The sequence below is a fragment of the Palaemon carinicauda genome, chromosome 2, assembly GCF_036898095.1.
Source record: "Palaemon carinicauda isolate YSFRI2023 chromosome 2, ASM3689809v2, whole genome shotgun sequence".
NCBI classification, from domain to species: Eukaryota; Metazoa; Arthropoda; class Malacostraca; order Decapoda; family Palaemonidae; genus Palaemon; species Palaemon carinicauda.
In genome coordinates, this window is record NC_090726.1 from 144,487,030 (window position 1) to 144,513,909 (window position 26,880).

General features: G+C 45.8%; 1 protein-coding gene across 5 annotated transcripts in view; it reads left to right on the forward strand.

Moving 5' to 3' along the window:
* The window catches only part of LOC137627612 (uncharacterized), a 109,667-nt gene that overhangs the window by 47,072 nt on the left and 35,715 nt on the right, over positions 1 to 26,880 (forward strand). For all 5 annotated transcript variants that reach the window (XM_068358726.1, XM_068358708.1, XM_068358735.1 and 2 more), the window contains one exon: positions 1,265 to 1,377. In XM_068358726.1, coding sequence (XP_068214827.1) covers positions 1,265 to 1,377 — 113 coding nt within the window. The remainder of the gene's footprint in view (positions 1 to 1,264; positions 1,378 to 26,880) is intronic.

Here is a 26,880-nt window from a genome sequence, read left to right on the forward strand (position 1 = left end):
ACTCTTCGGTGTAGGAACTTCTACCTCTTAAGAAGCCAAGTCCTTTTCCTCTCGGCACGCAGCTGTAGGAGCTCCATCAGCAACTCCGAAGGCAGACTGGCCACACTCAGCGATAGCCAAACCTGTAAGAATTCAGAATATGAAAAGGTTCCACCCAAGGGAAGGGGCAGAGCTGCTTCTCTAGGGAAAGCAGCATTGTCCCTTAAACCCCTGGGCTGGCCTGGTATTAACTGGTCAACACTCCTGTTTGACTGATTCCCAAAAGAAATTGATCGAGCAGGAGCTTTAGGAAGAGATTAGGCAGTCAAAGAAGAAGTCTGAGGTTTCATTGACTTCGAGAAAGACCCCGAAGGCGAAGAATCTCTCTTGGACTTATTGCTCTGGTGCCCAAATTTCTCCCACTTGAAGGAAGACCACTTCCTGCATTCGTCGCAGGTGTTATCCTGATCAAAACGACCTCCTTGGCAGGCCAGACACAACGAATGGGGTTTGATCTCAGCAGAGGACTTGAAGGTCCTGCAGTATCGTCCATCAGGTCCGTATGGTAGACAGCAAGAAGAAACAACAAGTGCACCTGTAAAGGAAAAGCAAAAAATTAAAGAAAAAGAAAATCAAATGGCAAGTCGAAAAAGTTGGAGAGGCAGAGTGGTAACATCCATTCTTGGATGAGGCAAAAGTGATAAGACAATATTGTTGTGTGAGTGAGCGTGGTAGTGGGCTACCCCCCTTACCCCAGCTAACTAGCAGGTGGTAATTACACCTCGCTGGAAAATCTTATGGCTAGTCTTCCAGCTTTGCTGAAAGTATAATCCCTATGGATAGCGAAAGGGTTTGTATTTAGTGTCTGAATAAATACAAATTACTTCCAAATTAGTCATATTCCAGCCTTTGCTGTCATCCATGTCATTTAAGTAAAGGAATCAGGTTTGTATAGTTAAGAAAAAATACATATCTAAGAAATTTGACATTTTAGGAAAACATGAAAAATATCGTGTTAGATAGTGTCTGGAACTTTACGAGACTTGATTATCTGATGTAAATTTAGAAATTCAGGATTGAACTTGCATTGCTGTTTTACTTCAAAATTAGAAAAATTTCCATTCCATTGTATGCTATATTTATGAAATATATGTACTTGCTTTACAGTACTTAATTTGATATTACGGTATGTACACATTGTTGTATAGTAATGAGAAATATTCCAGGTGCAAAGACACCACAACTTTTTTTTTTTTTTTTTCAAAGCTTTTTTACTCTTTTCCAGACCCCAAAAAAACTTGGAAGAGGTGAACATTCAAATGAGGAGGAACTAAGGAAATGGCATTCAGCTTTATCATTTACAGACCTTGACAAAAGAGGTCAAGAGGCCTTTTTCAAGTAAGATACAGTATATATGGTGAAGCTTTTACATTTTATAATTGAACTTGTATGCTCATTCAATACCTGTAGATGTAATTATTTGCTCCTACTTAAATACCTTACAAACCATCATCCTTTATTAGGAATATGACTTCAATGGAACTAGAACGAGCATTAAAAATTTAACTAGGTACAGTCGTCATAACTACTGAACATTGGTGGGGGAAACTCCGCCCACCTGTCCATCAGCTAGACACTCACTTTTTACTCTGCCACAAACAGTACACTGTACTTATTCTGCCTCTCAAACTTTGGCTATTTATTCCGTTAGAATTACAAACCTTCGTCCTTTACATAGGAGAGATAACAGCAAATCTGGAGATTACCCATCAGCAGAGACAGCCCTTCCACTGCCTGAAAACTTTGGCAGATTTTCAAACTTTTTCCTGCATTTTTCCTTGGTACTCTTAGACTTTGTTCTTGGTATGACGCTATAGTGTCTTGGGACACTGTCCTTGAGTTTGAGACATGCTTGAAAGTAACATGTCTCCAACTCGATCGGTTGGTCAAGGGTGAACGTAAGATTCTTATCTATGTTACCTTTTGAGTTAGACTTCCCCAAATTTGAAGGAACAAGTTGCTTCTTCTTGGTTTACACATGCAAGCAGCAGATATCCTAGCTAGTGCTGTTGAATCCTTTATCAACTAGCGATATGGTGCAGTCACTTACTTCACCACTACAGTACTTGTGAAGTTGGCAAAGTAAAGCAAGGTGATTCTGTCTGGTTCAAATGCTGTGACCTTGGCACACCAGTAACCAAATAAATGGGTCAACTGTTTCTCAAAGGTAAGGGATACTGTTATGTCCGTTTCCTCAGGGGGATGTAGATGCAGTGGTGAATGAAGGCTAGCTATGATTTCTTTATCCTTTATGCAATTACCGTATTTCCCGTGTCATAAGACGCTAGCTAAGTAATTTTTGGAAAAAAAAAGAAATTGACGATTTTACAAGGTATTTTAGCAGCGATTCTTAGTCGGTGAATTTTAGTTGGATTTTTCGTCTGGCACAGTAAATTTTCATATTTTGGGTGTAATATGAAATGTATGAGGTAAAAAAAAGATTAGTTGTGCACATGTTATGCCAATTTTATTATATATGTAGAAAATCACTAAACCAGTCGTAGTTGCTACCATTGTAACAATGTTTTCAAGTGTTTCTTTACATGAAAGCAGTATTGCCAATTGTTTGTGGCCAAATTTCGACAGAGAAGTGAAATTCAGTAATATTTCCCAAATTCCTCATGTACACATATCATACAAAATGAATTATTGATCAAATAAAGAAATATCTATAAATTTTACATGGTGGAATATTTTTCCTGTTGTTTATGTGACTCTAGGTTTAGATAGTTTAAAGCTAACTTGGTAATACTGCACACAACTTCCTGTGATATTTTTTTTTTTTTAATTTTTGTTGAGCAACAAGTATCTGTATAATTTCGGAACCTAAATAAGCAATACATCTTAGCATCGTCTACTTGGATAACATTAGTTGGTATGTTTGTAAATAGATGGAGAGTCATCAGCTGTCCACGAAAACAAAAACATCAAGTTGCCTTCATTTATTAAAGAAAGCGCATTAAAAATAAATCTCTTTATTATACATGAATGATAATTGTAGGCTTATATTTTATGCGTGGTGCATTTGAGTGTTTGTATGTTATTACCGAGGTATATGAGGGTTGCCAGACTTCCCTGAACAACTTTATCCTTGTGTTAAGACGCAGGGGGATTTTGGAGGGCATTTTTAAGGGAAAAAAGTGTGTCTTATGACACGGGAAATACGGTACTCTCAGGGTCTTAGGCCTTTCAAAGACGGCTGTAGTAAGACCGAAGCCACACCTTCGGTATTGGCTTTGAAGAAGATCAGGCAGTCTTCTAACCCCGATCACAACCTCCAGCTGCCTCTTCCTCTAAGAAAGGTGCGAACAGAGATCCACCCTTTTGTGCCTTAATAGGCAGTTTTAAATATTAAACTTAGCCGGTGAATATATAATAGCTGACGTCTCGGACGGCTCGACAGAAACACAAAAACTCGCGAGCGATCGCCGTGAAGGTTGCGGGTGTGCCCACCAGCGCCGACTATCGGCCAGATACCGCATATACTTGTAAACAGCTCCAGTTCTTCTCTGTCGGTCTTATTGACAAGTTGATTCCGCTCGCTGTTGACCTTGAGTTTTCGTCATTTTTGGTGAAGTACTTCATTTTGGTTGTTTTGAGCTTTCGCTGTGACGGGTGTTTTTCTCTTCAATTAAAACTCTTGAACCCTTTTTTGGCTAGTGTTTATTGTTGATGACTTTGGATTTGTTTTGGATTTTCTTTGACTGTTCAATATGGCTGACCCTTCTCCTATCCCTGGACCTAAATTTCACAAATGTAATGCTAGGGATTGTAACAAACGTCTTCCCAAGGCCTCTCTCGACCCACATACCGTGTTTTCTAATTGCCGGGGTAAAACCTGCCAATTAGGAGATCGGTGTGATGAGTGCGTGGTCTTGTCGGAATTCGACTGGCTTGAGTTCGATAAATATTCTCGTAAGCTGGAGAGAGATAGGGTGAGGAGAAGCTCCTCTAGGTCGTTGGAATTTTCCTCCTCCCATGCCCCTGAACCTAATCCTTCCCCTGTAGTAGTTGTTCCTGAACCCTCTACAAGCACTCATGAACCGTCCATGCGGGATATGTTTCTTGCCATTCAAGCTTTAGGCGAGAAAGTTGAGTCCTTAGCATCGGACCGTAACCAACTCATGTCAGATGTGAATTTATTGAAGTGTCAGAGTGCCAAATCAGAAAATCGTAGTGATAAAGTGATAAGTGCGCAAAGTGTATTTAGTGTTGCGACCGAGGGTTCGTCTATTCGTGCTTGTCGCTCCCCTAGTCCGAGACCTCTTTCAGGCTCCCCTGCACCAGGGAGAAGTAATGTCGTAGGACTTAAGGGGACGAGAGGCTTTAACCAACGTACAGACGTTCCCTCTTTGGTATCGGGCGTTTCTCGTCAAGATCGCCCCTACCATAAGACGAGCGAGGCTGTTTTCACCTCGTCATCCGAAGGCTTTTCGCAAAAGAAACCTTGGCGCAAGGTTTCTAGACCCTTGAAGCGGAAGTCAGTCCCTTCAGGACAGGTCCAGCGTCCTGGCTGTAGCCATTGGGACAGCTCTGACCCTTTGCAGTCGTCGGAAGACTGTTCGCCTATTAAACGTAAGCGTAACACGGGCTCCGAGAGTCTCAGTAAAGGCAATGTTTTGCCGACACAGACGTTACCATCGTCTCGGCCCGTCCCGACTCCCGTTGATCCTAAATGGGTTGTCCTGCAGGATATGCAGACTAAGCTTGCCTCCCTTATGGAGGAGTATACCGTTGAGCAGGTTCACGATGATCCTCGCCGTTACGCTGATCGAGACTGGCCGTCAGCCGCCCAAACGAGCTTTTACTCGTCCTTTTGACGTTATGAAACGTGATGTCGGTAGTTTGTCACGTCGGTAGTTTGTCACGTCAGTCACGTGACTTGGATCCTCACTCGCTGCAGTCCCGTGTTGACTTTCAGCCGCTGCCGCAGCCTCGTGTTGACGTTCAGCCGCTGCCGCAGTCTCGTGTTGATGTTCAGGACGTTCGCCAACCAGCTCAGTTGCCTCGACTTGACGTTGAGCGTCAAGCACCGCAGTCAAAGGTTGTTTTGACTGCTCAGTCTAGGCAGTCAATGCAGTTCCGACGTGACGTCGAGCGTCCATCAACTCCTGTTGTTGTTGTTGGTCAGTCGCAAGGTTTTCAGTCCTTTCAGCAGCGGCATGACGTCGCTTCCTCGACTGCTACTGCTGCTCCTTTGCTTGTGGACATTGCCTGTCAAGCATTGCCGCCGCGACAGGTCTCTCCTTTTCATGAGACTCGACAATTGTCGGACGAGGTTCCTTCAGATGAGGAAGTTGCTGATCCTCCGCCTACTGATATTCCTTTGGGCATTTTATCAGACGGAGAAGAGCTTAAAGCTGCTCAACCCTCTATGGACTTTAAGAAAATCATGATGATTTTTAAGGATCTTTTCCCAGACCATTTTGTAACTTCTGCTCCTCGTTCGCCTCCGTCAGAGTTTGCGCTAGGCCTAGCTGCTTCGAAGCCTTCTTTTACTAAGCTAGTGCTCTCTCGCTCTTCTAAGAGGGCTTTACGTTTGCTAGGCGACTGGTTGATCACCAGGAGGAGTTTGGGGAAGACGGCCTTTGCTTTCCCTCCTTTTAAACTAGCTTCTAGAGCGAGCGTCTGGTATGACACGGGAGAAGTTCTCGGCTTGGGAGTTCCTGCCTCTGCCCAGGGAGACTTCTCAAGCCTCGTAGACTCTCCCCGTCGCCTGGCCATGAGACGCTCTAAAGTTTATTGGTCCTCCTCGGACCTTGACCATCTCCTTAAAGGGGTTTACAGGGCCTTCGAAGTTTTTAACTTCTTAGATTGGTCTCTAGGAGCATTAAGCAGGAAGATCTCGTCGGCCGACCAGGATGTTTCCGTGCTTATTATGTCCTGCATGGACAAAGCCATCCGTGATGGCTCCAATGAGCTCGCCGCTACCTTTACGGCTGGAGTCCTGAAGAAAAGGGAGACTCTTTGCTCGTTCCTTTCGGCAGGAGTAACTCCCTGTCAAAGGTCGGAGCTTCTCTTTGCCCCCTTGTCATCTGCCTTGTTTCCTCAACAGTTGATCAAGGATATTGCGGCTTCGCTGGTGCAGAAGGATACACACGACCTGATGGCTACTTCTGCTCGTAAGGGTGCTCCTTCATCGTCTTATGTCGTAAGACCCAAGATCGATACCCCAGCGACTAGGTTTATCCCGCCCTTTCGTGGCAGAGCCCCCAGCAGGGGAGGCGCTCGTGCCGACGGTAAAAGAGGCAAGAGGAGAGGATCCAAGTCCTCCCGTGGCAGAGTCTGACTGCCCATGTCCTCAGACAGCGGTAGGGGCCAGACTGAACAGCTTCTGGCAGGCCTGGGAGAAGAGGGGTGCAGACCAAGAGTCTGTGTTGTTGCTCAAGGAGGGGTACAAAATACCTTTTGTACGCAGACCTCCTCTAGTAACGGTTCCTTTAGACCTCTCTCCCAGGTATCGAGAGGAGTCAAGGAGACAAGCTCTACATCAGCAGGTTTCTCTGTTGCTAGAGAAGGGAGCGGTGGTGAAAGTCTCGGACCTTCAATCACCGGGATTTTACAACCGTCTCTTCCTAGTCCCAAAGCATACAGGAGGTTGGAGGCCAGTGCTGGACGTCAGTGCGCTCAACGTTTTTGTTGTAAAAACAAAATTTACGATGGAGACCACGAAGTCCGTCCTAGCAGCGGTCAGAGAGGGAGACTGGATGGTCTCTCTCGACCTGCAGGATGCATACTTCCACATTCCTATACACCCAGATTCTCAACCGTATCTGAGGTTTGTTTACAGGAATGTGGTGTACCAGTTCCGAGCACTGTGCTTCGGCCTCAGCCCTGCTCCTCTCGTGTTTACGAGGCTCATGAGGAATGTGGCAAAATTCCTTCATTTATCGGGAATTCGAGCCTCCCTGTACCTGGACGACTGGCTTCTCAGAGCATCGTCCCGTCATCGCTGTCTGCAGGACCTTCAATGGACGTTGGGTCTGGCAAAAGAGTTGGGACTGTTGGTGAACTTAGAAAAGTCTCAACTGAGTCCCTCCCAGACGATTCTCTATTTGGGGATGAAAATTCGCAGTCTAGTTTTTCGGGCTTTTCCGTCTGCCACCAGGATAGAGCGATCCCTGCTCAAAGTCCGCCTCATGCTGAAAAAAGACCGTTGCTCAGTGAGAAGTTGGATGAGCCTCTTAGGGACTCTGTCATCCCTGGAGCAATTTATCTCACTAGGGAGACTTCACCTTCGCCCTCTCCAGTTCCATCTAGACTCCCATTGGAACAAGAGCAAGACTTTGGAAACTGTGTCAATCCCGATCTCCGAGCCAGTAAAAACGTGCCTGAACTGGTGGGACAGCAACATAAGTCTGCGAGAGGGTCTGTCCCTGGCGGTCAAGAACCCAAACCATGTGTTGTTCTCAGACGCGTCGGATTTGGGTTGGGGAGCGACTCTGGACGGTCTGGAATGTTCGGGTCTTTGGACGTCGGATCAGAGGAGCATGCACATCAACTGCAAGGAGCTGTTGGCGGTTCACTTGGCCTTGACGAGTTTCGAGAGTCTTCTACGAAACAAAGTGGTAGAAGTCAATTCGGACAACACCACAGCCTTGGCGTACATCTCCAAGCAAGGAGGCACTCACTCCCACACACTGTTCGTCATCGCAAGGGACCTCCTCATCTGGTCAAAAGATCGAGGCATCTCCCTGTTGACAAGATTCATCCAGGGGGACTTGAACGTCTTGGTGGACTGTCTCAGTCGGAGAGGTCAGGTGATCCCCACAGAATGGACCCTCCACAAGGACGTGTGCAAGAGTCTTTGGGTGACTTGGGGCCAACCCACCATAGACCTCTTTGCCACCTCGTTGACCAAAAGGCTCCCGACCTATTGCTCTCCAGTCCCAGATCCAGAGGCGGCCCACATAGATGCTTTTCTACTGGACTGGTCTCACCTGGACGCGTACGCATTCCCGCCGTTCAAGATCATCAACAAGGTACTGCAGAAGTTCGCCTCTCACGAAGGGACAAGGTTGACGTTGGTTGCTCCCCTCTGGCCCGCGAGAGAGTGGTTCACAGAGGTACTTCAATGGCTGGTAGACGTTCCAAGGAGTCTACCTTTAAGGATGGATCTCTTACGGAAGCCCCACGTAAGGAGTCTTCATCAAAGCCTCCCCGCGCTTCGTCTGACTGCCTTCAGACTATCGAAAGACTCTCAAGAGCTCGAGGATTTTCGAAGGAGGCAGCCAGAGCGATTGCGAGAGCTAGGAGAGCATCTACCATCAAGGTCTACCAGTCAAAGTGGGAAGTCTTTAGAGACTGGTGCAAGTCATCATCCATTTCCTCTTCCAGTACCTCTGTAGCCCAAATTGCAGACTTTCTCCTGCATCTGAGAAATGTTCGCTCCCTCTCTGCTCCCACTATTAAGGGCTACAGGAGCATGTTGGCTTCTGTGTTCAGACATAGAGGCTTAGATCTGTCCAATAATAAAGATCTCCAAGATCTCCTTAAGTCCTTCGAGACCTCTAAGGAGCGTCGTATGGCAACTCCTGGATGGAACTTAGACGTGGTCCTAAGGTTCCTAATGTCCGACAGGTTTGAGCCATTACATTCAGCCTCCCTGAAGGATCTCACCCTCAAGACGCTTTTCTTAGTGTGCTTGGCTTCGGCTAAAAGGGTCAGTGAGATCCATGCCTTTAGTAAAAACATCGGCTTTTCTACAGATAAAGCCACATGTTCGCTTCAGCTTGGTTTCTTGGCCAAAAATGAACTGCCTTCTCGTCCTTGGCCTAAATCTTTTGATATACCTTGCCTATCAGAGATCGTAGGCAACGAGCTTGAAAGAGTACTGTGCCCAGTTAGAGCTCTTAAGTTTTATTTAGCTCGTACCAGATCTTTACGAGGTGGATCTGAGGCCTTATGGTGCTCAGTTAAGAAGCCCTCATTGCCTATGTCTAAAAATGCTTTATCGTATTTTATTAGATTTTTAATCCGAGAGGCTCATTCTCACTTAAGTGAAAAAGATCGTTGTTTACTTAAGGTCAAGACGCACGAAGTAAGAGCGATAGCAACTTCCGTGGCCTTTAAGCAAAACAGATCTCTGTAAAGTATTATGGACGCGACCTTTTGGAGGAGCAAGTCGGTGTTCGCTTCATTTTACTTAAAAGACGTCCAGACTCTTTATGAGGACTGCTACACACTGGGTCCATTCGTTGCAGCGAGTGCAGTAGTGGGTGAGGGTTCTACCACTACATTCCCTTAATCCCAATATCCTTTTAATCTTCTTTTGAAATGTTTTTAATCTTGTTTGGGTTATACGGAAGGCTGAGAAGCCTTTCGCATCCTTTTTGATTTGGCGGGTGGTCAAATGTCTTTTCTTGAGAGCGCCCAGATTAAGGGTTTTGATGAGGTCCTGTTGTATGGGTGGTCGCCCTGGATATAACAGCTCCTGGGAGTCTTTCAGCATCCTGAGAGGATGGCTGGGCTTCGTGAGGAAAGCGGACTAATAAGGCAGAGTAATCGTCAGAGTCAGCTTCCTTACCAGGTACCTATATTTATTTGGGTTTTGTTATGATATAACTGTCAAAAACTCTAAGCATATACGCCTTTATTGTATTAATACTGGTCTCTACCCACCACCATGGGTGTGAATCAGCTATTATATATTCACCGGCTAAGTTTAATATTTAAAAATGATATTTTGATTATACAGTAAAATAAATTTTTTAATATACTTACCCGGTGAATATATAAATTAAAGGCCCTCCCTTCCTCCCCGATAGAGACCCAGCGGAATGAGAAGAACTGGAGCTGTTTACAAGTATATGCGGTATCTGGCCGATAGTCGGCGCTGGTGGGCACACCCGCAACCTTCACGGCGATCGCTCGCGAGTTTTTGTGTTTCTGTCGAGCCGTCCGAGACGTCAGCTATTATATATTCACCGGGTAAGTATATTCAAAAATTTATTTTATAATCAAAATATCATTTTAAGAGGAAAGGAACAGGATGCTGAAGTTGGCAGTTCCTTTCTCCCTTTCTCATAGACAGTATGTTTTTTTCCAGACCTTCAGGAGATGACTGGCCAATGTGCTCTTTCAGACGCTCCTCTTCCAGAATGCTTCTCTTCCATGCATCATCTAGGGGTTTTGCTTGCAGAGGAATAGTCTCATCAGGACTCTCTTCTACTAGAAGCTCTTTCTCCGACAAGCCTCACCAGACACGTTTCCCAAAATTCACCTTCCCTTTAGGTGTGGCTAATAGATGTATTATTCCCAGGCAGGTGTCTGCTAGACAGGTGCTTCTTAGATGCAATCTCTCATCGCATGCGATCCTGTCTCACGATGCAACTCAGAATCACAGCTCGATCCAGGCTCACAGCGAGCTTAGATTACCCAGTTGCTCTTTGAGCCAGTGACTGTCTGACTAGGCCCCTAATGTTGATGAATCAATTAGGAATCTAGAATAATTGGTTAGACCGATTGTACACAGATATCACTCGAGCCTTGGAGCTCAAGGTTGTTGTTTTACGAGAGACCTGTTTTCCTGCAATAGTTAAATGTATGCTTTCATACGCTGTACAGCGTTCACAATTTGAGGAAGTTTTTATGGAAACAAATTCCTTTGAGAGTCAGAGTCTTTGCTGCAAGGCAAGAAATAAAGTTTTTGAAGGATTCATCTTTTTTCTACTAATTTCTTTCTCTCTTGTAAGATGCAAGGAAAATCCAGGGTTAGCCTGTAAAGGTGCCAAAACTTTTTGTATGGCTTGACACAAGGATTTAATTAACGGATTTTGAGCGAAGCGAAAAATCTATTTTTGGGTGAGATAGCCATGTCGTCCTGATGGAAGTTCCTATAGGGTAGCTTCCTTGGGTATATTTGACTACGGTGATATTCCCAGAGAATTTACCTTAAGGTACCCAGAATTCTAACTCCTGGGGCGAATATCCCATATTAAATGAACCAGGGATATCGCGAAATATCAGAGGACGTATTCTTGACACGCCACATAGCAATCTGCACCCCGAACAGAATTAACACTTCGAAGGGGTCAAGTGGCAAGAAAACGAAAAACGAGAAAGAAAGGAGAGCCGCTCGTAAGGTACCTCTCCTATCTCGCTTCGTATGCGTGCATAGCGCCGCCGACAGCGCCATCTGTATTCCTTTTAGCGATACACGAGGTGCTACAGATAATGTATATAGGGAGGGGTTCTATAGCCCTTTTTAGAAAAAAGGAAGGGCGGGTCCATCAGGACGACATGGCTATATCACCCAAAAATAGATTTTTCGCTTCGCTCAAAATCCGTTTTTTAGGCTCAAGCCATGTCGTTCTGATGGAAGTATACCAGGGCATTACTGTATCTGTGGATTCTTAGAATGTGCCGTACTCTCAAGAAGGTATTCCCCAGTCAGACTAGACCTAGAGACCTAAGATGTTACTGTCATACATCTTTTCATCTAACCATAGACTATGTTAGTGCTTCCTGCCCCCTACAGGGAAGAGTCGTACTAGACTCTGGAAAAGTCTCGAAGAGTACATATACCTATGTATGAATAACAGACAAGCCAATATAGTGGTTTCACTCTATATTATGTAAAGCAAAGTTTGTAAAAGAACCGCTGTGTCGATATGAAATACCGACAAGCTCCCCGTTCGATTACTGGATTGGACAAAGGTTTATATCCGGGTAGGAGAAAAACTTGTACATCCGCTACCATCCCCTTAGGGCATGAAGTCCTCCCACTAGGGGAAAGCATAAACCAATGAAAGATGCTTGCAGAAAGGAACAATCTATTAGAATTACTCATGTTAAAGTATACATAGTTTACGTAATGCTAAACCATTTTCTAGTAAAATGACACGGGCGAATGAGACGCAAGGTTCACAAGAACTAGTTTATTGACAATCAATAAAAATAAAACAGGTTAAACAATTATACATATATAAAATGAGGATAACCAACAAATAAGCATAAGGATCATAGTAAACAGAAAATTGTTTATCTGAAAGAAAAACATTAGTGCCACTTTAAAATACCGAGGTATTAAAATTATAAAAAGTCTGTATTACTATTCAGTCACACTGGCATTGGAAACGCTTGGCACAGGTGTCTGTACTTATGCTAGGTTCACCTTGATTATGGAACAGTCAATGTGGACACCATAGTGCCCTAACACTTAGTCTGTAGAACAGTCCATGACTACACACCCACCCTAGAATTAATCGTCCCAATTAATTTCAGTGTTCCTTGCAGAGTTAAACAGCAGGTTTAACGACACTACCCACTGCTACCACAGACCTCTTTAGTTGCTCCACTTGCTTCGCATAGTGTCGAAAGAAAACTCTGGATGACTTCCAGCCAGTGTATGAGCGAAGATGTTCGAAATCCATATTATTAAAGAAATTTAAGGATGAGGCAACTTTCCTCGGATCGTGACCTGCGGGTGTACTATCTGGATCCGCTCTGCAAATAAAATAGGTGATTTTTGCCCTTAGTTGTTTCAAAGATAAATTTGAGCTTGATGTTTCTCCCCTGAACAGTTGACCTCCCCTAAAGTCTGAAGTTCTACGAAGATAGACCTTTAGGCATTCCACTGGACATAGAGATGCATCTTCTTTCAGAGGGCAGATTCTCCAGGTACCCCACCTGTTGGTAGGTACCTCATTCTTGGCGAGAAACGTTGGATCTGGAAAAAGGTTCAGTTCTCTCCCATCTAAGAACTGAACACGACCTTCCTCTCGCGAGAGGGCTACTATTTCACTAACCCTAGCCCCCGACGTGAGTGCAAACAGAAAAATAACTTTTTGTGTCGAATCCTTCAAAGCACGCTCCTCATTGTTCATCAGCGAAGCAAAATGAAGAACTTTATCCAGAGACCATGAAATGGGCTTCGGAGGTGCTGATGGTCTGAGCCTAGCACAGGCGTTCGGAATTTTGTTAAAAATGTCGTTAGAGAGGTCGACCTGGAAGGCATATAAAATGTGTCTTGTCAAGGCAGATTTATACGTTGATATTGTATTGGCTGCTAAGCCTTGACCATGGAGGTGGATGAAGAAAGATAGCAGAAGTCCGTCGAGATTCTTTGTGGTTTCTTCGCCTTGACAAAGGACACCCATTTCCTCCATGATGACTCATATTGTCTTCTGGTGGATTTGCACTTATATTCCTCTTAAAAGTCTACACTGTCTTTTGAGATCCCGAAACGCTTCCTCACCGCCAGGGAGAGAAAATCATGAGCTGCAGGTTCCGGGTTTTCAGTGATGAAGCGCAGACAGTCGACTTCTGAACTCGCTGGGTCAAAACTGGATCCGGTAGCGGTAGACACTTCAGCCGTAGTTCTAATGCCAGAGGGAACCATACGCTGTTCGGCCACTTGTGAGCCACTACAGTATTGCTGCTACTCCCTTGAAAGATGTCAGTTTGTCGAGGACCCTCAATAGAAGGTTGTGAGGAGGGAACAGGTAAATCCTGGACCATCTGTTCCAGTCGAGGGACATCGCGTCCACTGCTTCCGCTAGGCGATCCTCGTACGGGGACACGTAGAGAGGTAACTTCTTGTTGTCTTTCATCGCAAAGAGGTCTATCTGCAGTTCCGGGACTTGACTCAAGATGAAGGAGAACGATCCTGCGTCTAGGGACCATTCTGACTCTATCGGTGTGAACCTGGATAGAGCGTCCGCCGTCACGTTGCGGACTCCTTGAATGTGAACTGCTGACAGGTACCATTTCTTCTTTTCCTCTAGCCGGAAGATGGCCAATATCACTTGGTTGAGTGAAGGTGACCTTGATCCTTGTCGATTCAGGCATCCCACTATCACCTCGCTGTCTAGTACCAACCTTATGTGGATCGAGCGGCGAGGGGAGATTTTCTTCTACGTAAGGAGTACTGCCATGGCTTCCAGAAAGTTTATGTGAAATTTCTTGAATAGATTGGACCAGGTTCCTTGGGCCTTCTTCTGGTGAGAATGACCTCCCCATCCCTCCTTCGAGGCGTCTGTGTGAATAGTCATAAAGGGGGGAGGTGGCTGGAGAAGCACCGACTTCTTCAGTTGCTTGACTTGGGACCATGACCTGAGAAGCGTACGTAGACGAGGCGGTACTGGCCTTATCAGATCTCTTCGCGCGTTTGATGCATGATTCCTCCAAACTCCGGTTGCATCTTTTAGCTGTGCTCTTAGCACTGGGTCTGTTACTGAGGCAAACTGGAGAGAACCCAGCACTCTCTCCTGTTCGCGTCTTGATATCCTTTCGGAATCCAGAAGTCTCTTGACAGAACCTGCTATTTCCTTCCTCTTCTTCGCAGGGATGGAGAGTTGGTGTGACACTAGGTCCCAGTGGATTCCCAGCCACTGGAACTTTTGAGATGGAGAAAGCCGAGACTTTCTTCTGTTGATCTTGAAGCCTAGATGATCTAGGAACTGGATCACCTGTAGGGAAGCTTGCAAACACTCTGTCTTGGATGCTGCCCACACCAGCCAGTCGTCCAGGTAGGCTACTACTTGGATTCCTTTTAGGCGTAATTGTTTGAGAGCTGCGCTCGCAAGCTTCGTGAAGATCCTTCGGGCTATATTTAGCCCGAATGGCATGGCTCTGAAGGCGTAGAGTCTTCGATGTAGCTTGAATCCCAGGTAGGGGGAGAGTCGACGACTGATTGGAATGTGCCAATAGGCGTCTGACAAGTCTATGGAGACGGTAAATGCCCGCTTGGGCAGTAAGGTCCTTATGTGTCACAGTGTTAGCATCTTGAACTTGCTGTTCACTATGAACTTGTTGAGTGGCGACAAGTCCAGAATGACTCTGAGTTTTTCTGAGTCCTTCTTTGGAACACAAAACAGCCTCCCTTGGAATTTGATGGACTTTACCCTTCGGATTACTCTTTTCTCCAAGAGTTCTCGAATGTACTCTTCCAGAACGGGGGTGGAGTGTTGGAAGAATCGTGAGCACGGAGGTGGAGTGCTGTTCCAGCTCCAACCCAGTCCATTCTTGAGTAGGCTGTGGGCCCAGGGATCGAAGGTCCAACGATCCCGAAAAAGATGAAGTCTCCCTCCTACCGGTAGCATTTCACTTTGGTTGCTGTTGTCCTGAGGCCTTGCCTTCTTGACCGCGACCTCCCCTAAATCCCCTTCCCCTTGAGGGGCGTCTAGACGAACCTCTGGCTGATCCTCTAGCTCTTGCTCGAAAGGTAGTAGACTGCCCTTCGAATGCTGGGTTAAATGACGGAGACTGTGTATTCACGGCTTGGGGTACCCATTGGTACGTGGCCGGGGTTTGTGCCACCATCTGGGGCACTGCGGTCAAAGGAAGTTGTTGCTGCTGCTGTCTGAATGGCTTGGCTGGCCGAGAGGGTAGCCTAGGCTTCTTAGTCTTCCTCTTTGGTTGGGGACCCTCATCCGGGGAAGACTTTCTCTTATGAGATAGGCCCCACTTCTGGAGAAGGTTTCTATTCTCTGCGGCGGCCTTATCCACTACCTCCTTGACCACTTCACTAGGGAAGAGGTCTTTGCCCTAAATGCAGGAGGAGATTAGTTTCCTTGGCTCGTGCCTCACCGCAGCCGAGGCGAACACAAACTCCCTACAAACCCTCCTAGCTTTGACGAAGCTGTAAAGGTCCTTCGTCACTGTGGCCAGATGTGTCTTGGCGACTACCATAAACATTTCCTGGGCCTTGGGGTCACTTGCCATTGTCTCCAGAGTCGTTTGCAGTGACATTGAGGCAGCCAGTCTTTCTTTTGTCTCAAGCTCCCTACGCAAAAGAAAGTCAGACAGCTTCGGGAGGTTTTCACCGAACTGACGTCCGGCAATATCGGCCTCCAACTTCCCGACTGAGAAGGTAAGATGGACGTCCTTCCAGTCTTTCTGGTCCATGGGTAAGGTCAAGGATAGGGGTTTACACTCCTCCAAGGAGGGGCATGGCTTACCCGCCTCGACTGCTTTCAACACAGCCGTAAACCCTTTCTGCATAAAGGGAAAGGCTCTAGAAGGAGAGGACACAAAGGAAGGGTGCCTCTTACTCAAAGCGGGTACCTTTGAGTTTGTGAAGCCCCTCTCTTTCATTGAGCTTGACAGCAAGGCTTGAGCCTTCGCATGGTCAAAAACTATGACCTCCTTCGGCTCCGTTTCTTCCTTTGAGGCTGGTTCCTTCCTTAGGCGGACATAGCAGTTTGGATACGACTCCTTACTGGGCCAGAATTCCACCTCCTCGAGGGGGACTGAGCCCAATTTCCCCGAGATGACGATCTTTCCCGTCGTCATAGGCATGTGCTCGGCATACCTCCAAGGGTTGGCATCCGAGCATAAGGGAAAGTCCTTCACGCTGAGCTTCTTCTGGGGCCCACGTGATGCTGCAAGTCTTCGCATCTCCAACTTCATTGCAGCAGCCTTCTCATTATTTTCCTTCTGCATCTGTTGGATCATCCCAACGATGGAAGAAAGGGTCTTTCCCAGATCCTCTGGGAGAGCGGACGATGTAGAGGGAACAGGTTCAGGGGCCTGAACCGGGGTAGCCGACTCCTCGTCGAATTCCTCCTCTTCATTGTCTGGAGCCTGGGTCAGCTCCTCTTCCTGGTCTTCTGCCAGAAGGTCTTTTTCAGTATACTCGGACACCTCCGACATCCTATCGTCCAGTTGGATGTCTTGCAGGGCGTCCGCGACTTCAGCATCCTCCGGGATCTGAACCAACGGCATCTCCGCTTGAGACTGGGGAATCACTGCATCAGCTGATGCCTTGGGGAAAAGGTAAGCTCTCATCTTCTCGCTTGGAAGATAGAGGCCAGAAGTGTTCTTCTGGAAGCCCCTTACCCAGATTTGAAGCTTCTCCCTTGCTGCGTCCCTTGACTCCGCCGTCTTAGGGGCGTCAAACGCCTCGGTAATCAGGTTTGTGCAAATAGTACATAACTGCGGGTCCCAATACCGGAGATCACCTTTGGAGACTGTGCATGCTGCGTGCCTCCTACACAAGTCATGTCCGCAGAAGTTCTTGCTGCGGACGTTGCAGAATACACTCCCACACTTCGGATGGTCCTCCTGTAAAGAGAAGAAAATTCCTTGAGTATCAAGTAAACCACATATCACTGGATAACTAATGTTAATTATACATAGCTTAAAGTAACTAAGCTAGAAAGGAAAGACACACACTTGTATTTTCTGCCCAGTCAATTGCTGTAACCTTCCAGATAATAAACTTTTATGGTTATTCTATACTAGAGTAACCCATAAGGAATTTCCTGAGGAAAAAAGGGTGTAGCTCACACCAAAATAAGTACAGTAATTTTAAAATACTGGATAGTAGAAAAGAAAGAACTCACTTTCTTTATCTGTATGGTTTCACCAAAGGGCTGTACAAGACAACACAAAAGTGTTAGAAAAACTTAGTGTTGTAATATATTCTATACTATAGTTTTCTCCATGCAGTATATCCTATACTGAAAATTACTGGCTACAGTATATAAAATAATGTGCCATGCCGGCCGGCACGCACCTTAAATTAGTTCCAAAGTATACTACTTTTAGACTATTAGGTGGAAGAACGCAGGCTCGAATATGTGTGCCGGCCGGCAAATAAAAAATGATAGCACCCGGCTGCCGGCCGCTAATCGTAGCAGCCGGCAGAACTAGGGTGCTTTCATTTCCACCCGGCAGGGGTTGCCGGCCGGCACTCTAGAAAATGATAGCACCCGGCTGCCGGCCGCTAATCATAGCGGCCGGCAGAACTTTGGTGTGCTTCTATTGCCGGCCGGCAGGGTATACCACCACTGCCGGCCGGCAGCAAAAGGAACCAGAGAACTTCCAACTGCCCGGCTGCCGGCCACTCAGGCCGGCAGCCGGCTAAAGTACAAACACTAGAAGAGAAACAGGATGGATGCCGGGATAAGAGACGGCACTGCCTCATAACCCGGCAACCAGAAAGAGTGCACATAAGGAAGGGGAGAATATGAATTCAGGCTTCCGTTGTCCAATGCCGTCTGGCTCTACAGACATACATGGATGAGAGACCAAGGGAGGTCTGGGGAACACTCTAAAGAAGAAGGCCTTTGCTGGCCGGCAAGGGACTGAGTCAACTCCACATCCTAACCTATGCTAGGTACAGATGTAGAATGACGGACAGAGATGCAATGGTTAGGCCATCACTAAGGAAAGAGGGGGAAGGGGGAAAGAGGGTCCTACAAACCCTGCTTTAGTAAAGAATCACCCCGCAGCCAAGAAAGCTCATCTTAGCCTAGGGGGAATCTCCCTCGTAACCAAAGCAAGGTTGGTGTTGTTATTCACCGGAAAGAAGGATCTCATCCTCCACACCGAGAACAACCCCACTGGACTAGTCTGCTAGATCACAAAAAGAAGGAATCGTCTCGTACAGAAACCTTCAAAAGTGATCTAAGGAGGCTAAGCCTCCTGTGTCTGCTCTAACCCTAGCAAAGGAATCTCATTCTCTATGCTAGAAAGAAACAGACCCAGACTAAAAAACTCTGATGTCCTGCCCCTTCCTGACGCCAGACTTACTGGAAACAGGAAAGAACAGAAACACCCTAATATAGTTATATCTAAATGTTCAATCAGATACACCATTAGGGTTAAGCCCAAGGCTTAAACAGAGGGAAAAGAGATTGCACATATTCTCCGAGGAGAAGAGAGCAACCGGGGAGTGAGAGAAAGTATACTAGGGCCCCATAGGCAACTAGCCTAGGCGCCAAGAGAATCGATTACCTAAATCACCGAAACTCACTCGTATACTATCTTGGAAGAAATATTAACAATATCTTATATGTATAAAACTGCCTAAAGCTTCAATAAAAGTTTTTAAAACACTCGGAAAACTGAATATCATGCATGAAAGTACTAGAGCCAAACGTCTAGGCTACAAAGCCTAGCGTAGGCCAGGATCGGTAAATCATTCGCCGAAACGAAAATACTAAAAGCATCATATAAAGAATTCCTATGTAGAGCTAAATAGCTAAATTTATTAAAGCATAACGGCCGGGAACGTCGCTCTGGCTAACTAAATGACTCATGCATGACGAGCGACAGCATCCAGGACGCCTCCGGTAGGCAACAGCTCTTGTAACGAAAATATCGCTATCGAAATATCTTTAAACCACCAAGAGCTTACATTTATACATAAAAGAGATAATACTCAACTTATCAGAGGCAGAAGAGGTTGGAGAAAGCATCATAATGTTGAAAATAATCCAAGAATTACGAGATAACACAGGGAAAACACCGAGTTGTTGAGCTACGCAAAAAAGAATACAGATGGCGCTGTCGGCGGGGCTATGCACGCATACGAAGCGAGATAGGAGAGGTACCTTGCGAGCGGCTCTCCTTTCTTTCTCGTTTTTCATTTTATTGCCACTTGACCCCTTCGAAGTGTTAATTTTGTTTGGGGTGCAGATTGCTATGTGGCGTGTCAAGAATACGTCTTCTGATATTTCGCGATATCCCTGGTTCATTTAATATGGGATATTCGCTCCAGGAGTTAGAATTCTGGGTACCTTAAGGTAAATTCTCTGGGAATATCACCGTAGTCAAATATACCCAAGGAAGCTACCATATAGGAACTTCCATCAGGACGACATGGCTTGAGCCCAAAAAACTTATATGGAGGAAATACAAATTGCTATAGATTTATAAACTTCTCTTTTCATGAGTACTGTACATGATTGCAATTATGCATTCAACTCTATCTTAGAGAAAGCAACAGGAATTGATAAGAATTTTAGTTTTTAACCCTTTTACCCCCAAAGGACGTACTGGTACGTTTCACAGAAGCCATCCCTTTACCCCCATGGACGTACCGGTACGTCCTTGCAAAAAAATGCTATAAAAATTATTTTTTTCATATTTTTGATAATTTGTTGAGAAAATTCAGACATTTTCCAAGAGAATGAGACCAACCTGACCTCTCTATGACAAAAATTAAGGCTGTTAGAGCAATTTAAAAGAAATATACACCAAAATGTGCTGGGAAAAAAGTAACCCCTTGGGGGTTAAGGGTTGGAAATTTCCAAAAAGCCTGGGGGTAAAAGGGTTAATGTATTACAAAATAAAAAATTAATTTCCGGAATAAATTTTCTTCCATACTTGTAAATGTAGATGTTTACAATTTGGCATGTTCACAGTGCATTGCAGCTCCTTATTTGTGAATGTGGTTTGGTCTAAGATAGTATACGATAGAAAGATTTTGTAAGGTTGAATAACAAATTAAGTTATAAAATTATATTGCAAATATTGTAGTATTAAATGAATTTAATTGTTACATTTACCAATATTTATATTCTATATCTTTGTTTACATCGCGTACGTAGGATGGCTGTGGATCGTCAGCGTCAACAGCTGATTCGTCTGTTGTTGTTATTCAATATACATTTTAATAAGAAACTTGTCAAGAATTTGTTGAACAGCGTTCTTTTTTTTTCAGGGATTACGTGATAGGGAGCAAAATTATATCAGCAATGCTCTGTTAACTATATGTGAGCATAATTTTGATACCGTCGGGACCTTGAAAACATCTGACAACAAAACAAAAATAAAAACAGTGTGTAATTGCTGTTGTTAAATTACATCTTCAATTATTAATAGAAAAGTTAAAAGAGAGAGAGAGAGAGAGAGAGAGAGAGAGAGAGAGAGAGAGAGAGAGAGAGAGAGAGAGAGAGAGAGAGAGAGAGAGAGAGAGAGAGAGTGTGTGTGTGTGTGTGTGTGTGTTCGTATGATAACTGATAATAATAGCTCAAAACAAAATTTATGAAAACCATGATATAAAATTAATTGTAAATAAATAAGCATGATATTAAAAGGAAAAAATATGTTACGATCTGTTATTTATTTATTGAAATGAAAGAAAAATAAATCGCAAATATGTTTGATATGCATAGTAGCATTGTGCGTTCGTGCATACCATAAAGTAATTTTCATTGCTTTTTCAACTTAAATATGTACTTATTGATATAAAAATAATTTTGAATAAATATCCTTTAGAGTTAAAATAAAATGAATCGATCTGTTATTTATTTACCGAAATGAAAGTCAAATAAATTGCTAATGCAGTTGATATGCATACGTAGTATCATTGTGCGTACGACATACCACACAGTACAGTTCATTGTGATTTTCAACTTTAATGTATACTTATTGATATGAAATTAATTTCAAATAAATAATTTCTGGGTCGACCTGTGGCGGCCGGTGAAAAGAGTCCTTCTTATATACCTTTTCTGATAAAACCTTCCAATTATACCAGAGAAAGATAAAAGCATGGAATGCTGAGGCTACAACCCTCGCGCGAGCACCTTTTGGGTGTCGTGTATAAAGCAAAGGCGCGTGAAATCCACTATTCACAGGTTGTCTTCCATTTAGTTAATTCCTTCGTCAAAGGGATGGGCCGATACAAAGGCCCTGGCCAACCACCAGCGCCACACCACCCACACCACGACGCGAGCGCCATCTGAACAACATCCTTCTTTTTGGACTTGTTAGTGTGGAATTTTTTTGTGGTGCTCTCGACCTTTTTTAACATTCGTGGATTTATTTCGTCATGTCCGAAGCTCCATCTTCACACATTCCAATGTTAAGTACCATAGTTTGTTTTGACAGCTTTTTATAGTACCGGGTTTTGTTTTATATCCAGTATAGTTTGTTTTATTATTCCCGTCTGGCCCTTCACGGCGGCCATTGTTTGTTCACTTGTTTGGGAATTCATCTTTGTCTGCCCGTTTAGTACTCTGTCACTTAGGTTCTTGGTTAAGTCCCTGGCCTTATGCCTTTAGAACCGTTATTATTTTTGTGTTTTTATGCTCATGGTACTTTTTGCTAGCAAGTCCAGCCTACGAACGAGATAGCGGTCTAGCTTTGTTATTGTTTAGTACCCGCCCCTCCGGGGCGTTCGTCACTCGACTGTGCTATTTATTTTAAGTTTTAGCAGATGCTATTCTTCGTTAGTAGTCTTATCTTGATGTACATTTTTATTTTATACTTTTATAATAGTGTTGTGTGATTTTTAGTCCTGATATTGTGTCCAAGAGAGCGAGAGCTTGGGGTTCCCGTTTTCTGTTCGCAGTCACGAGTTACCCCTTTCTCTCGTTTTCTTTCTTAGCTCCGGTGGGTGAGCGGATTTCCCGTTTTCCGTTTTGTGCGTTCAACGGGTTCTCCCTCCCTCACCTCTCCCCCTCTGGGTGTATGATAACTTACGAGTTATTTATTTTTGGTTACTTTTCAATTGTTAGCGTTATTTTAGGTCCGTGTTTCGTCCTCTCCCCGTTACGGCTCGGGAGTAGTTATGAACGTTTTCCACTCCGCCTTGAGTTCTACTCCGCCATGAGGGATTCTCAATGACTTTCGTTCTATTGATATATTTATATATTGTTTACTACATGGGACGGGCTTCATACTGTTTAGATACGACCCTCCAGTGGCCCTTACTGCGGTCTCAGGCCACGGCCATATCCACAATAGCCATTGTTATTACAATTGTGTTTTTATTCACAATAATTATTCAGGACCTTTCTTCTCCCTCCGGCCTCACCGGAGATCGTAAATACGCTTTGCTATGATCTAAGCCTTAGCCTTTAGCTGCGGCTTGGCTTTTATATCTTTCACAATTGAATTATTCAGGGCATCTCATTATCCTCCGGCGTCACCGGAGGTCGCCCATACACTTCACACTTATATTTGCCTTGCCTTTAGCTAAGGCTGCATTATTCAGGACATCTCATTACTCTCCGGCTTCACCGGAGGTCGCCCATACACTTCACACTTACTGTATATTTGCCTTGCCTTTAGCTAAGGCTGGTGTTTATATTTATTTTAAGGGCATGTCACTGCTTCCCCGACCCTCGGAGGTCGGCAGATTGCTTTAAGTTATTTATCCTTCTGTCATTAACAGACATTAGGTAAATTACAAATATACAAACAATTGAATATTAAAGTGCCAACAATGGTATGGGGCGGTATCATCTTAAAAGTAATATTCGGTTAGTAGTTAAATGCAATATCGGAGCTTAGGGAATTCAGTGAGTGCCGGAACTCTAGAATAATAGGTTTTTCTATCCCCTTATCAGAGTTTCAAGAAACACCAGACTCATGTCTCCTTTCTTTTACAGAAGGTCCGTTGTACTGCCGAAGGATGCCCTGCCTCGTTCAACGACCCCGTTGGACATGACCTCTGTCGGTCTCATGCGCACTGCTCCATCCCCTTTATCCAGGAACCGGGCCAGGCCCAATACATGGTCTGGTTCCCGGATTTGTGCTCGCTCTGTTACGAGCTGTCGTCAATTCTACTGAACGATGATGTACGTGGGTTTTCCCTTTGTTCCTTATTTCTCGTGGGCAGACACTAATTTAGCCATGAATATGGTATACACAGTATATTTTGGAGAGCAAACCCCCTCCTGCATCACTAATCACTGCAAATCTTACAGGCCGATGATGTCTCTCTTCGTTCAGCAAGGGCTACTCTTCGTCCGTGGGTGTCGGGCTTCGGCAGGAATGCCCCGTCTGGCGCACCCTATCTCCTCGATGGAGACATGGCCTCCCGCCTCTTCCCAGGCTCGACTACTGCTGCAGTCTCCCCTGACCTTGCTGCCCCCTTAATTGACGAAGTCAGGGCCACCATTTCCGCGGAGGACGAACCCCTCGTACCGCTGGACGTGGCAGATCTGGATATAGACGTAGAACCCAGGGACGAGCAGGTAAGTGGTGCCGAGTTGGTGGAAACCCTTTTCTCTCCTACTCCCTCTCCTACCTCTTCCTTTCTAGGTTTTGATAACTCTAAGGCTTCTCCTTGGGATCCCTCTGCCTCCGTACGACCCAAGGTGAAGCCACTTCGAACTTATAAGACTTCAGCTTTGCCAGTATCAACGTCACCGGTCCCCGGACCCTCGACAGCTCCTGATATTCATATTGCTCTTCGTAAAACCACTACTCCTAAGAAGTCTAAGTCTACCAAATCCAAGACAAAACCAACGGGTGGCTTTCAGGTACCCTGGGGCGATCTCGTCCCCATCGAACTGGTCAGAAATTTGGTCAGAGATCAAATTCAACATCACTCTGGGGCGATAACAGAGATTAAGGATATGATGGCTACTCTGATCCGCGCCGGAACTCGGTTTCCTCCCCCTTCTGCCCCAGACGCATCGAAGCTGCCGCCCTTTGATAAAAACAATCCTTGGCGGTTTGCCTTGCATGCCCCATTCTTAGATGGTTCCCTAACTCTGGAGGGCATAGGCACCCGCCCTCTAGAGGACCTGGAGTTCTATCCCCCGGGCCTAGCATTCCCGATCAATGGTTTTGTACGTTTAAAGGAACGTGCATTGGTCCGTATGGACAAGGTACCGAAGGAAACGGTGATACAGTATTTCCAAAAGAGCAGGCCCAGGCTATCTGGGCCAGAACACTATCAGAGTGGGGGTGTATTAACTCCAAGCTCACCCCACACAAAGGTGCCTACACTATTTTTACGACAGCGGCCTCCATCTCTTTGCCGCTCATAGACAAAGTCACAGAGCTGACTATACAGGCCATCAAGGAAGGCTCTTCCATGCCGGCTCTCAAAGAGACGGACCCCACCTCTTTGCTTATTCCGGGTACCTCTGCAACCTGGGATGCTGCGGCTTCTACCTTCACGGTGGGGAAGCTAGACCCGGACTGTGCCTCTACTCTTTTCTCTGAGAAGCTTCCCAGATTAATAGAGAGTCTTCTCAAAACTGAGTTCGAGACCCGTACTAGACTAGCTAGGTCCCACCAATCCATCACCTCCATGGAGTCCCTAGCATCTCTTTACCCAGAGGAAATGCTGTTCAGAGTCGCCACAAAGAACCAGCTGCTATCCTACCAAATAGACCTCCATGACTTCTGGTCAGCTCGGGTTAGTTGCAGGAAGTACGTCCTGTCTGAGGCCTCCATCAGGCATGAGCCGAACAGGCTGATAGCCTCCTCCTGCTGGGGTAAGACCCTCTTCCCTCAGACCGAGGTGGATAAGGTTCTTCAGGACGCGGCGAGGGCAAACCAAAATTTGCAGGTAAGGTGGGGTCTCTCAGCCAAAAAGAGGTTCGAACCCCAGAGACACACGTTCTTCAAGAAGAAGCAGAGGTTTAGTCCTTACAAGACTGCCCGGGGTACCTCGTCCCCACAGTCTTCCGCTGCCTCGACTTCTCGACAACAGGCGCCTCCTCAGCAGGTAGTCTACCTCGCTGCTCCCCCTGGTACACAGCCCAACCCCTCTTGGATGTCCTCTCCTGCATACAACCCTGCCTACGAATCCTCCGGTTCCTTTCGTGGATACCAAAGAGGGAGTTTCAGAGGTAGAGGACAGTTCCGCCAACGTGGCGGGCCTAGAGCAAGGGGTTCCCGTGGAGGGAGGGGCCCTAAGTTCACTCCCTCCCAATGATGTGATGCCGGTAGGAGGGAGACTTTATCACTTCCGGGACCATTGGACCTTCAGTCCATGGGCTCACAGCATAATATCCAGGGGCTTGGGTTGGAAATGGTCACAGTGATCCCCTCCTCCACCAGTGACCTTCTTCCAGAGACCCACTCCCATCCTGGAAGAGTACACCGCGGAGTTACTCAAGAAGAAAGCAATCAAACGGGTTTACAGTCCCGAAGAAAGACTCGTCGGCGTTGAGGGTAGTTCTGGACTTGTCGAAGCTCAACTCTTACATCCTTTGCGACAAGTTCCGTATGCTAACTATCTCTCAGGTACGGACCTTACTTCCCCGTGGGGCCGTCACCACTTCTATCGATCTTACCGACGCCTATTATCATGTCCCAGTAGCTCGAAACTTCTCTCCTTACCTAGGCTTCCGTCTCGGCAAGAGAGCCTTTGCATTCAAAGTCATGCCCTTTGGTCTCAGCATTGCCCCCAGGATATTCACGAAACTGGGGGAGACAGTGCTCGAGCAACTCAGACACCAAGGGATACAGATCGTCGCCTATCTGGATGATTGGCTCATTTGGGCCCAGTCGCAGCAGGAATGCAACAGAGCTACGTCGAAGGTACTCCATTTTCTCGCCAAACTGGGCTTTCAAGTCAACCTCCGGAAGTCCCGCCTACAACCATCAAGCCACTTCGAATGGTTAGGCATCCGTTGGGACCTCTCAAAGCACAAGCTCTCCCTTCCTCCCAAGAAGGTAAGGGAGATAGCTTCCAAGGTCAGGAACTTTCTCAAACACAAACAGGTGTCCAGAAGAGCTTTAGAACGAATCCTCGGCCTTCTCCAATTTGCCTCACTGACCGATCTCCTATTAAAAGCCAAACTCAAAGACATCAATTGAGTTTGGAGAAAGAGAGCGACAATACCTTTAAGAGACAAGACCTCGAAGATCCCCTCTGTCTTGAAAAGGAGACTACAACCATGGTCCGAACGGAGGAACCTCTCCAAATCGGTTCCTCTACAGTTCCCCTCTCCACAAGTGACAATTCATACCGACGCATCTCTGAGTGGATGGGGGGGTTACTCCCAACATCAGATGTTTCAGGGCTCTTGGTCACCCGACATGAGGCAGTTCCATATCAATGTTCTCGAAGCCATGGCGGTGTTCTTGACCCTGAAGAGAATCTCTCCTCCGAGGTCGACCCACATCAGAGTACTGTAGTCTCAAACAGCACGGCCGTAGTCCACTGCCTCAACAGAGGGGTGTCCAAATCACCCAACCTGAATCAGATCCTGGTCACTATCTTCGCCTTGGCAGCCGACAAAGTCTGGTTCCTGTCAGCAACTCACCTAGCAGGAGTCCAGAATGTGATAGCAGACTCATTATCCAGGACGAGCCCACTGGAATCGGAGTGGTCCCTGGACATGCACTCCTTCCGGTGGATACTCAGGCTGGTTCCAGGTCTCCAGGTAGATATATTCGCGACCCGACTCAATC